General features: G+C 39.5%; 2 protein-coding genes across 4 annotated transcripts in view; one reads left to right on the plus strand and one right to left on the minus strand.

Annotated features, from left to right (window-relative positions):
* Window positions 1-9,082, minus strand: part of LOC110461799 (beta-1,4-mannosyltransferase egh-like) — a 32,642-nt gene extending 23,560 nt beyond the window's left edge. Inside the window, exon 1 of the mRNA XM_021515469.1 lies at window positions 8,658-9,082. The gene's annotated coding sequence lies outside the window, so the exon portion shown is untranslated. The remainder of the gene's footprint in view (window positions 1-8,657) is intronic.
* LOC110461798 (copper-transporting ATPase 1-like) overlaps window positions 1-12,508 on the plus strand; it is a 67,252-nt gene that overhangs the window by 15,110 nt on the left and 39,634 nt on the right. Inside the window, exon 1 of one of the 3 annotated variants that reach the window (XM_021515467.1) lies at window positions 9,777-9,918. The exons of the other annotated variants lie outside the window; for them this stretch is intronic. Coding sequence (XP_021371142.1) covers window positions 9,880-9,918 — 39 coding nt within the window. The 5' untranslated portion in view covers window positions 9,777-9,879. Of the gene's footprint in view, window positions 1-9,776; window positions 9,919-12,508 lie in introns of those variants that run through there. 3 annotated transcript variants of the gene reach the window in all.

Consider the following 12,508-nt stretch of genomic DNA (forward strand, 5'->3'; position numbering starts at 1 on the left):
CAGTGTGAAGAGTTCTACAGGGCCTGTACAGCATCCAGGTAAGTGATGGTGTCACCCAGTGTGAAGAGTTCTACAGGGCCTGTACAGCATCCAGGTAAGTAATGGTGTCAATCAGTGTGATGAGTTCCACAGGGCCTGTACAGCATCCAGGTAAATAATGGTGTTACGTATACCCAGTGTGACAACAGCTGTAATGTTACAGTGGTACAGCTATAATGTTACAGTGGTACAGCTATAATGTTACAGTGGTACAGCTATAATGTTTAGGTGGTACAGCTATAAATGTTACAGTGGTACAGCTGTAATGTTTCAGTGGTACAGCAGTAATTTTACAGTGGTACAGCTGTAATGTTACAGTGGTACAGCTGTAATGTTACAGAGGTACAGCTATAATGTTCTCTGTCGTAAAAGTTAATATTACGCAAAACTCACAGTATTGGACAGTTTAATGTGACAGACACATTACCTTGTACTGCTGGGGCAACACATTACCTTGTACTGCTGGGGCAACACATTACCTTAAAATGTTCATTGATACCTTGTATTTCTGTACAGATCCTGTTGGCAGCCCGCCAGTAGACACCATGCATGTATATCTTGTATAGTTAAGTGACTTCCTTTTTGGTCTTGTATTGACAGTTTATTCCACTTTCATTCTGAGAAACCAATTGAAATCATTATGACAATCTAAATATAGCTGATCTTTTTTAGCTTTTTGCTTGTCATTGTGAGGGCGACCATTTTGGATACTGATAAGGTAAATCTGATCGGGGTAGGAAAGGTTGAACGTCCTGATATAGTGTGCACCGTGTATAACATGTATAACACCAGGTGCTGAATTCAAGCAAGTAGTTGATATTTTTATCACACAACAAAAGACCTCTGTACAAAGTAAAGGATTATATGTTTGTGTACAGATGTCACTGGCCGGAACATGATTGTAGTTAATACTTGAATTGAGACATGAACAAGAGTTTATCTAGAAGAGCTCAGTAAATAAATCATGTCCTTTTTATATTTGATTAGCAATTCAAAATGTCTGAAATTAAGTGTATTTGATTTCTCACTGAATGTAATTTTTTTAATTAAAGCATACGGTCTAGACAGTTACAGGTGTGTAACAGGTGTGTATATATGTTGTGATAACTAGGTGCCAGTGTGGTGAAGGGGACACAACTCTGTTACTGTAGAGGAACGATATATGGTAGTAGCTACATGCTAGTTTTATAATGCTTAATTTCCTTTTTGCGATATACTGTACATATATATTGGATACATTGTTGACACTGTGCATGTGTACTCTATATAAATATAAAGTCTGGGGAGCATAGGGGATTGTCCAGTTTGTCATTTTGTATGTCCGTACATTATAAGCTTGTACTCTATAAACTACTGGGCAAACTTCAACTTGAATTCCGAAACAGTCAGGTGAGTAATTCACGGCCCTTTGGCCTCTTGTTGGCATGTGTGGTAATTTCTTACACTCCCTGATGCCACTTATACTTGTTGGCATGTGTGGTAATTTCTTATGCTCCCTGATGCCACTTTCTTACACTCCCTGATGCCACTTATACTTGTTTGCACCCATATGTTATAAGTTCTCATAATTCACACCCCACTAAACCCATTTGACACTGTTTCGGCTAATGAAAACTTTCCCCAACCAAATTCCAAATTTTTCTCACTGTCTTAATTCAATTTCGATAGTTGTTTACATATTGTTTGCTCACTGTGCTGTCAAGAGTTAAGTCAAATGAATCTCGTATCTTTGGCATTACGGATATGAAAATTGGATGACATATCAAAGAGAAGTAAAATACACGGAAAGGAAAAGGCCGAAATCATTGGCCAAGAAGAATTAATAGTAAAAGTTGTCCGATATTTGCTGTTTGGGGCCGTGGCCCCCAACACTGGTCCCAGGAGTCTCAGGGTGATAAAAGTTCTATTACCAAATTGCCAAGAGTGTTGATATTTAGCAAGAAGCATGCTGGGTAAAGGCTCTACCATCTCTGTACAAGTGAATGACCTTGACTCTCTTTTCATTGGCACAGGGGTCAAAATCTGTTAAAATCTTTTAATATCTTTTTCTCAATAATTAAAATACCCAGATAGATGATATCTTGCCAGTAGCATGCTGGGGTGAAGTGCTTCCAAGTTTAAATGTATAACTTTGACCACTTCCAAGGTCAAAGTGGTTAAATGTTAAAAACATTTTTTTAAATTCTTCTAAATAACCAAAAGGACTAAGGTGATGATGTTTGGCCAGTAGAATGCTAGAATGAAGGGCATAAAAAGTATATGTATATTCAAATGAATGATCTTGATCCACTTTTAAGGTCACGGGTCAGATGTGTAATAATCTTAAAGGTTCTTCTGAATGACCATTAGTCATATGTAATGATATTTAAATTTTCAATAATCAAAAGGCCAAGGATTCAATATTTTTCAAGTAGCTGCGATGATGAAGGGCTACCAAATTTGTTAAAAAAAAGAACGATGACCATGGGTTAAATGTTAAAAAAAAGAACGTTTACCATGGGTTAAATGATAAAAAAAAGAATGTTGACCATGGGTTAAATGTTGACCATGGATTAAATGTTGACCATGGGTTAAATGTTGACCATGGGTTAAATGTTGACCATGGGTTAAATGTTAAAATAGTTTTTGAAGCTATTTCGTCTAAATAACTAAAAGGACTAGGGTGTTGATATTTAGTCAGTAGCATGTTGGGATGAAGTGCTACCAAGTTTGTCTAAACAAATGACGTTTTCTCAATAACCAAATCACTCTTAGTGATGATTATCAGTAGTTTGCTGGGATGAAGGGCTAGGTGACACAAGAAGTGTTTTGGGATGAAGGGCTAAGTGACACCAGTAGTGTGCTGGGATGAAGGGCTAGGTGACACCAGTAGTGTACTGGGATGAAGGGCTAAGTGACACCAGTAGAAGTGTACTTGGATGAAGGGCTAAGTGACACCAGTAGTGTGTTGGGATGAAGGGCTAAACGACACCAGTAGTGTGCTGGGATGAATGGCTAAGTGACACCAGTAGTGTGCTGGGATGAAGGGCTAAGTGACACCAGTAGTGTACTGGGATGAAGGGCTAAGTGACACCAGTAGAAGTGTACTTGGATGAAGGGCTAAGTGACACCAGTAGTGTGTTGGTATGAAGGGCTAAGTGACACCAGTAGTGTACTGGTATGAAGGGCTGAGTGACACCAGTAGTGTGCTGGGATGAAGGCCTAAGTGACACCAGTAGTGTACTGGGATGAAGGGCTGAGTGACACCAGTAGTGTACTGGGATGAAGGGCTGAGTGACAGCAGTAGTGTGCTGGGATGAAGGGCTGAGTGACACCAGTAGTGTACTGGGATGAAGGGCTGAGTGACAGCAGTAGTGTGCTGGGATGAAGGGCTAAGTGACATCAGTAGTGTGCTGGGATGAAGGGCTAAGTGACACCAGCAGTGTGCTGGGATGAAGGGCTAAGTGACACAAGTAGTGTGCTGGGATGAAGGGCTAAGTGACACCAGCAGTGTGCTGGGATGAAGGGCTAAGTGACACAAGTAGTGTGCTGGGATGAAGGGCTAAGTGACACCAGCAGTGTGCTGGGATGAAGGGCTAAGTGACACAAGTAGTGTACTGGGATGAAGGGCTAAGTGACCCCAGTAGTGTGCTGGGATGAAGGGCTGAGTGACCCCAGTAGTGTGCTGGGATGAAGGGCTAAGTGACCCCAGTAGTGTGCTGGGATGAAGGGCTGAGTGACCCCAGTAGTGTGCTGGGATGAAGGGCTAAGTGACACCAGTAGTGGGCTGGGATGAAGGGCTAAGTGACACCAGTAGTGGGCTGGGATGAAGGGCTAGGTGACACCAGTAGTGTACTGGGATGAAGGGCTGAGTGACAGCAGTAGTGTGCTGGGATGAAGGGCTAAGTGACACCACTAGTGTGCTGGGATGAAGGGCTAGGTGACACCAGTAGTGTACTGGGATGAAGGGCTGAGTGACACCAGTAGTGTGCTGCGATGTAGGACTAAGTGACACCAGTAGTGTACTGGGATGAAGGGCTGAGTGACAGCAGTAGTGTGCTGGGATGAAGGGCTAAGTGACACCAGCAGTGTGCTGGGATGAAGGGCTAAGTGACACAAGTAGTGTACTGGGATGAAGGGCTAAGTGACACCAGTATTGTGTTGGGATGAAGGGCTAAGTGACACCAGTAGTGTACTGGTATGAAGGGCTGAGTGACACCAGTAGTGTGCTGGGATTTAGGACTAAGTGACACCAGTAGTGTACTGGGATGAAGGGCTAAGTGGCACCAGTAGTGTGTTGGGATGAAGGGCTAAGTGTCAACCAGTAGTGTACTCGGATGAAGGGCTAAGTGGCACCAGTAATGTGTTGGGATGAAGGGCTAAGTGACACCAATAGTGTACTGGGATGAAGGGCTAAGTGACACCAGTAATGTGTTGGGATGAAGGGCTAAGTAACACCAGTAGTGTACTGGGATGAAGGGCTGAGTGACACCAGTAGTGTACTGGGATGTAGGACTAAGTGACACTAGTAATCCTCTCAGTAGATTTAGTTACTATTTTTTTTTGCTCTATTTATCTATTGAATCTCTAGATACACCGTTTCAAGATATATTTTTACTATCAATAGCCTTCGGCTACCAGCTGGCCTACAGATGTGCATATTAGTTCTGTAGTTACTGTTTTTTCTGCTATATATGTTGAGAAAAAATGTTAGAGATGATCAACTTTATGTTAACATGACATAATTTGCTTCCTTAATTCCTCCTTTGGGTCTCAAACTGTATTTGTCAAAACATAATGGTTGAACCAGACTGAGTTACAGAAGTAATGGTTGAAACCAGCCTGAGTTACAGAAGTAATGGTTGAACCCAGCCTGAGTTACAGGAGTAATGGTTGAAACCAGCCTGAGTTACACGAGTAATGGTTGAAACCAGCCTGAGTTACATGAGTAATGGTTGAAACCAGCCTGAGTTACACAGGTAATGGTTTAAACCAGCTTGAGTTACAGGAGTAATGGTTGAAACCAGCCTGAGTTACACAGGTAATGGTTGAAACCAGCCTGAGTTACAGGAGAAATGGTTGAACCCAGCCTGAGTTACAGGAGAAATGGTTGAACCCAGCCTGAGTTACAGGAGTAATGGTTAAAACCAGGCTGAGTTACACGAGTAATGGTTGAAACTAGTCTGCGTTATAGGAGTAATGGTTGAAACCAGCCTAGTTACACAGGTAATGGTTGAAACCAGCCTGAGTTACACGAGTAATGGTTGAAACTAGTCTGAGTTATAGGAGTAATGGTTGAAACCAGCCTAATTACACAGGTAATGGTTGAAACCAGCCTGAGTTACAGGAGTAATGGTTGAAACCAGCCTGAGTTACACGAGTAATGGTTGAAACCAGCCTGAGGTACAGGTGTAATGGATGAAACCAGCCTGAGTTACAGGAGAAATGGTTGAAATCAGCCTGAGTTACAACAGAAATGGTTGAAACCAGCCTGAGTTACAGGAGAAATGGTTGAAACCAGCCTGAGTTACACGAGTTATGGTTGAAACCAGTCTGAGTTACAGGAGTAATGGTTGAAACCAGCCTGAGGTACACGAGTAATGGTTGAAACCAGCCTGAGTTACACGAGTAATGGTTGAAACCAGCCTGAGTTACAGGAGTAATGGTTGAAACCAGCCTGAGTTACAGGAGAAATGGTTGAAATCAGCCTGAGTTACAACAGAAATGGTTGAAACCAGCCTGAGTTACAGGAGAAATGGTTGAACCCAGCCTGAGTTACACGAGTTATGGTTGAAACCAGGCTGAGTTACAGGAGTCATGGTTGAAACCAGCCTGAGTTACACGAGTAATGGTTGAAACCAGCCTGAGTTACAGAAGTAATGGTTGAACCATCCTGAGTTAAACGTGTAGATGACCTTTGGATTATACTCCCACATATATAGTAAACTTTGTACCATACAGATTGTAGTTGTTACTCATCACTCCACACTGGGTATTGCTACAGGATATCTGTAATAGCTTTACTCTTCATAAACACAAATATCAAATTTATAACGTACTTTTTAGAATTGTATGAAAATTTACAAATAGTTTGTTCTTCGTGTCCCCCTATTGAATCTCTACAGAGACAAACCTGCCCTATCTGACTACTGATCGGAGTCCTGTAAACAAAGGTCTCATAAGACAGGTGGCCCCTTAAGGTCATAGGAGTGTATTGTTAAGCGGAAATAGGAAGTACATCCCTAGTTGAAAACCCAATGTAGCGAGACAGTATCACAATTTCCGCATATTCGAATGTTTAATATTAAACTGATGAATATTGTATGTTGTTTATTGACAGAACAGTGTGTTATTTCAATATTAAAGTATTTCAAAGCAGTCCAGACATTAATTCAGTTGTTTTTTAATCAATGAGTCACATGTGTCCATTTTTTTGTACTTCAGGAAACCGGCTACCTATTTCACTGCTGTGAAGTTTTTCAAGAACGATAACTCTTACATGCAATTAATATGTGTATATGGTTTTATTATAAAATGTCAATTTTTAATCGTTTATAGATAATTAATTTTACACAATTTCAGCATTTATGAAATTGATATACATTAATGCTATACTTATCTATGTCACTATCATTTTTATTGACATTTTTTTCAAAATTCACTCTTTTTTACATAAATTTCCATTTAAAATCCTTAAAATTCTGACAACCTATATTTTTTTTGTAGCAGAAAATTTTCTTTACTTCAAAGCAATATAACTACAAAATTTGAAGAAATTCCACTGAGAAATGGCGACACAATCCTATTACCTTAACACTGGTTTAAGATTTCGTACAATGTGCATCATAATTTTCTATAAATACACAAGTAACACTGTGCTTCTTAATGTTTTATATCTGCATAATAAATAGCATGTCTTTATAGGCCTTGGTCAAAGATATTAGGACCTATTATTTAACTGACCATTGCATAACTGCTGTACACAATTAAATAATTTGTAATGTGATTAGAGTTACCTCCCCTTTGTATCCACTGATTTTCCTACAAGCTGTGATAAGCTATGATATACATGTAATAATATGTACTACCATCACTGTTTTTTCTTCATCTGAAGGTTTTGATTGTTGTTGTTATCCTGACAGCCAATACAGAGAATGTCTATAAAACTCTGTAATGATACATGTAGATGATGATGAAAGTTAAATGGTAACTTAACTTGGCATGTTTCCATACGAACATTGCATTTTGACATTTTTATTTGACCCTAGTAAAATACTAGCTGCTTCCTACCAACTCTGCTAGGAAGAATTTCTCTTTAGCTCATTCAGTAGAGTGTAAGACTTGTAAGCCAGAGGTCCCTGGTTTGACTCCTAGCGGAGGCATTGAAAAAATTATGACCTCTAGCTGTTACATACATGTATACTTAAGGTTTGTTATTTTATACCATATCCCTATACCTATACCCTGTTAATGATTATAAGAAAGGAGTTATAATTTTCTTACTGTCATGTGGTCCCCCTATATATGACCCTATGTGACGATCGTTGTTGATACTTTGTTACAAACAGGTAAAACAATAGCACGCCTTTACTGATTGGGTTGTTTATCTTTTGTTGGGCTTCCTGTTATCACCCAGAAACATTTGTTATCCACTTATAACGCTGTCTGCTCAGATGATATTGCTGGTATCGGGTCGTTGAGAGATCAGTCCATGGCTTACCTGCGATCAGTAGCTTAGAGCAATCAAACGGTATATCTCATACATTGTTATAGATGACCCTAAACCGGGCACTGCCAGGGGCATCTTGTTTGTTTATTGTTTGTTTATTGTTTAAACCATGATATCTGTATATATTTTCTACTGAGATAATATAGTTCATAGAGTCACTTTAGCAAGTTAATCATACCTGCCAACTCCCCCTATGTAGGAGGGAGACTCCCAATTTTGCACCATAAAACTGAGCATTTTCAACCAGTGAATTTGCTAACTATTCCTATTTTCTAAGATCTGATGATATCACCTGAAGGTACATTTGATTCTGAGCATGCATCATCTCCCACATGGAAATTTCAAAGATTTGGCAAGTATGGGTTATTTTACTCCATGGAGACAAGAAATCACTGTCTCTTGTCACATTGAAAGTCGCTTATTACAGGTACAGTATATGGTAAAAATTCAGGGGAAGATAAGTTTAAATAAGATCCTACAACACAGGAAGTTTGGGAGTAAACTGTGGGTTGTTAAGGCAGGTTAGACAGTACATGATAGTTCTGATTTCTATAGCTAATCATGATCAGGCTTAATAAAGCATGGGAGAAGATTCAGTATTGTGATAGCTGGATTTAGTAAGATCCAAAACGGTCTCTCAAATTTATTAGCTCTGTCTCGTTAAAGGTTTACAGCTTCAGTTCCTCAGGTGTTAAGTCACACAATCATGCACATTCAAGATTCATCAATCGAGCCACCACTAATCTGATGATTTCACTATAATTGGTATGTTAGTATGCTCTTAATTCAAACCAGCTGTTTTAGCTGGGAATTAGATACGGTTGTACCCAGGATATATCTGACATGGTTTAAACCATCTTAGTTTTAGGATCCTATCTACTGATGTCCGACCAATGATTAAGTAACTTACCTGACTGGGTCAGTAGAGGTATGTGCTCTGTGGGTGTATGGGACTCAATTCCTGGGTATCCCTGGGTATCGGACATCACTCTGCCTTCACCTGATATAAAGTGTTTGGATATTTCCCATGTCAGGTTGTATAGTCTACCTCATGGCCTAGTATAGGTCACCTGACTGTAAAATTGCCAGTGCAGACTTGTACGTACTGTTGGTTAGCTGGATTCTGTGCACCAAGATATCACAGAGTCACTTAAACACATTGTATTTAGTCATCTCAAGTATTTTCATGAAAAGGATTCTTCCATTTCCCAGTGGACACTGAGGTCTTTAAGACTGTCACTTCTGTTTGTCTCGGCTACTTTACATAGCGAAATATTTCATGTTGAATTTTCCTTTTTCAAATCTATTGACACAATTTGACAATCATTGAGATGTGGTGATAAGTTTTCAGCTAGTCATGTGGTGTAGATACTGTGTGTACAAGGTGGTGCAGACTGTTGTCTAGATGGCTGTGTGTGATTGTGTGTGTAGGACGTGTATGTCCATCCCTCAGACATGTGCCTTGGGCACCCATTTGAGTTGCCCTAGGGCAGCTACAGGTAATTACTTGATCTGTCCGCTATTTCACATGCTACTTAATACCTGTATGATGATCTAGTTGTAGACATTTGTGTAGTGATCCTGTGTGTGATATATTATAGCCTTAAGACACGATACACAATGTGGACGTCACAGTCTGTCTCGTGACGGAAGTATAGCACCTTCTCTAAACATTGTTTGTCACAGGAGTAGAAATCTATTTGGGATTAGTGGATGACAAGTGTGTATAATATTGTGTGCCGGATATATGACACAGCTTACATGTGTCAGTGATTGTGTCTGCAAGCCACTGCCGTGATGTATACATAGAGGGGAAGTTTGAAATCTTGACTTGTCATGGTGCTGGTAATATCAGTACATACCTGTATACATTCTGGAAACGTTATCTACAAGTAACTACGAAGAAATATTTCTTCACCACATTACTCCTGCTTTTAAAGTGACTATCTAATGGTAGCTGGGAGCTACAGAGTTGTAGCTGTATAGACCTACATAATTGCCTGCTAGTGATGGTCATCAGTTCTACGTCTGCACAACGTTAATGGGAGTCATGTCTGTGTCCTTAATTACATCAATACCCTAAAGGCTATAGCAAACCTTACAACTGGATGTGTACTTAATCAAAAGGGAAAATGTCATTCCTAAGCCAGGGAAAGTATACCAAACTTGCTGTAAGTATTCTGCTGCTTATAACTCCAAACTTTTATAACTGATTGCTATTGACGACTTGCATTTAAATGTAATCACATAAGTATACCTTCATTATTCACATAAGTATACCTTCAGCATTCACATAAGTATACCTTCAGCATTCAAATAAATATACCTTCAGTATTCACATAAATATACCGTCACAGCATTCACATAAATATACCTTCAGCATTCACATAGATATACCTTCAGCATTCACATAGATATACCTTCAGTATTCACATAGATATACCTTCAGCATTCACATAAATATACCTTCAGCATTCGCATAGATATACCTTCAGTATTCACATAGATATACCTTCAGCATTCACATAAATATACCTTCAACATTCACATAGATATACCGTCACAGCATTCACATAGATATACCGTCACAGCATTCACATAAATATACCTTCAGCATTCACGTAAGTGTACCTTCAGCATTAACATAAGTGTACCTTCAGCATTCACATAAATATACCTTCAGCATTCACATAAGTATACCTTCAGCATTCACATAAGTATACCTTCAGCATTCACATAAATATACCTTCAGCATTCACATAGATATACCGTCACAGCATTAACATAAATATACCGTCACAGCATTCACATAAATATACCGTCACAGCATTCACATAAGTATACCTTCAGTATTCACATAGATATACCTTCAGCATTCACATAGATATACCGTACATACCTTCAGCATTCACATAGATATACCTTCAGCATTCACATAGATATACCTTCAGCATTCACATAAGTATACCTTCAGCAATCACATAAGTATACCTTCAGCATTCACATAGATATACCTTCAGTATTCACATAAATATACCTTCAGTATTCACATAAATATGCCTAAGCATGCACATAGATATACCTTCAGTATTCACATAGGTATACCTTCAGTATTCACATAGATATACCTTCAGTATTCACATAGATATAACTTCAGCATGCCCACTGGTTTTGTAGTACATTTTGTAGCTATATAGCTAGGCTCTCTACAATCTGACCAAATCCTGTAGTCCTGGTGGTGTCCACTGTAAATGTAAAGGACTTTTAGTAACTCTTGTAGTTTGCTCTGTGCAAGAACATCTTTAATGAGCCAAATGTTTACATGTTGTTTACTTAAACCAGAGAGGAGATGAAACTCCAAAATTCAGGTGGTGTAACACTGAAATTCATGAGACATGAAACAATTCATAATATCTATTACGTCATCAATACTGTAAAACACGAAATGTTTGGGGCTACTTTCCTTCGTTGTTTGAAGCCATTTAAAACGTTTCATGGTACAAACTTTCACGGATATCCTATATAAACAAACAGTAGACACGTGTATCTCTCTGTCCATCCACACTTTCATTTCTGGAGGTTATCTCAGAATCCAAACCACCAATCTATCTGGAGGTTATCTCAGAATCCAAACCACCAATCTATCTGGAGGTTATCTCAGAATCCAAACCACCAAACTGTCTGGAGGTTATCTCAGAATCCAAACCAACAATCTATCTGGAGGTTATCTCAGAATAAAAACCACCTATCTGTCTGGAGGTTATCTCAGAATCCAAACCACCAATCTGTCTGGAGGTTATCTCAGAATCCAAACCACTAATCTGTCTGGAGGTTATCTCAGAATCCAAACCTCCAATCTATCTGGAGGTTATCTCAGAATCCAACCCACCAATCTGTCTGGAGGTTATCTCAGAATATAAACCACCAATCTGTCTGGAGGTTATCTCATAATCCAAACCACCAATCTATCTGGATGTTATCACAGAATCCAACCCCCCAATCTGTCTGGAGGTTATCTCAGAATCCAAGCCACCAATCTGTCTGGAGGTTATCTCAGAATATAAACCACCAATCTGTCTGGAGGTTATCTCATAATCCAAACCACCAATCTATCTGGATGTTATCACAGAATCCAACCCCCCAATCTGTCTGGAGGTTATCTCAGAATCCAACCCACCAATCTGTCTGGAGGTTATCTCAGAATATAAACCACCAATCTTTCTGGAGGTTATCTCAGAATCCAAACCACCAAGCTATCTGGAGGTTATCTCAGAATCCAAACCACCAAACTGTCTGGAGGTTATCTCAGAATCCAAACCAACAATCTATCTGGAGGTTATCTCAGAATCCAACCCACCAATCTGTCTGGAGGTTATCTCAGAATCCAAACCACCAATCCGTCTGGAGATTATCTCAGAATCCAAACCACCAATCTATCTGGAGGTTATCACAGAATCCAAACCACCAATCTGTCTGGAGGTTATCTCAGAATCCAATCCACCAATCTATCTGGAGGTTATCTCAGAACCCAAACCACCAATCTGTCTGGAGGACCAATCTGTCTGGAGGTTATCTCAAAAACCAAACCAACAATCTGTCTGGAGGTTATCTCAAAAACCAAACCAACAATCTGTCTGGAGGTTATCTCAGAATATAAACTACCAATCTGTCTGGAGGTTATCTCAGAATATAAACCACCAATATGTCTGGAGGATATCTCAGAATATAAACTACCAATCTGTCTGGAGGTTATCTCAGAAT

Source organism: Mizuhopecten yessoensis, unplaced genomic scaffold (genome assembly GCF_002113885.1).
Source record: "Mizuhopecten yessoensis strain PY_sf001 unplaced genomic scaffold, ASM211388v2 scaffold10679, whole genome shotgun sequence".
In the NCBI taxonomy this organism is placed as follows: Eukaryota; Metazoa; Mollusca; class Bivalvia; order Pectinida; family Pectinidae; genus Mizuhopecten; species Mizuhopecten yessoensis.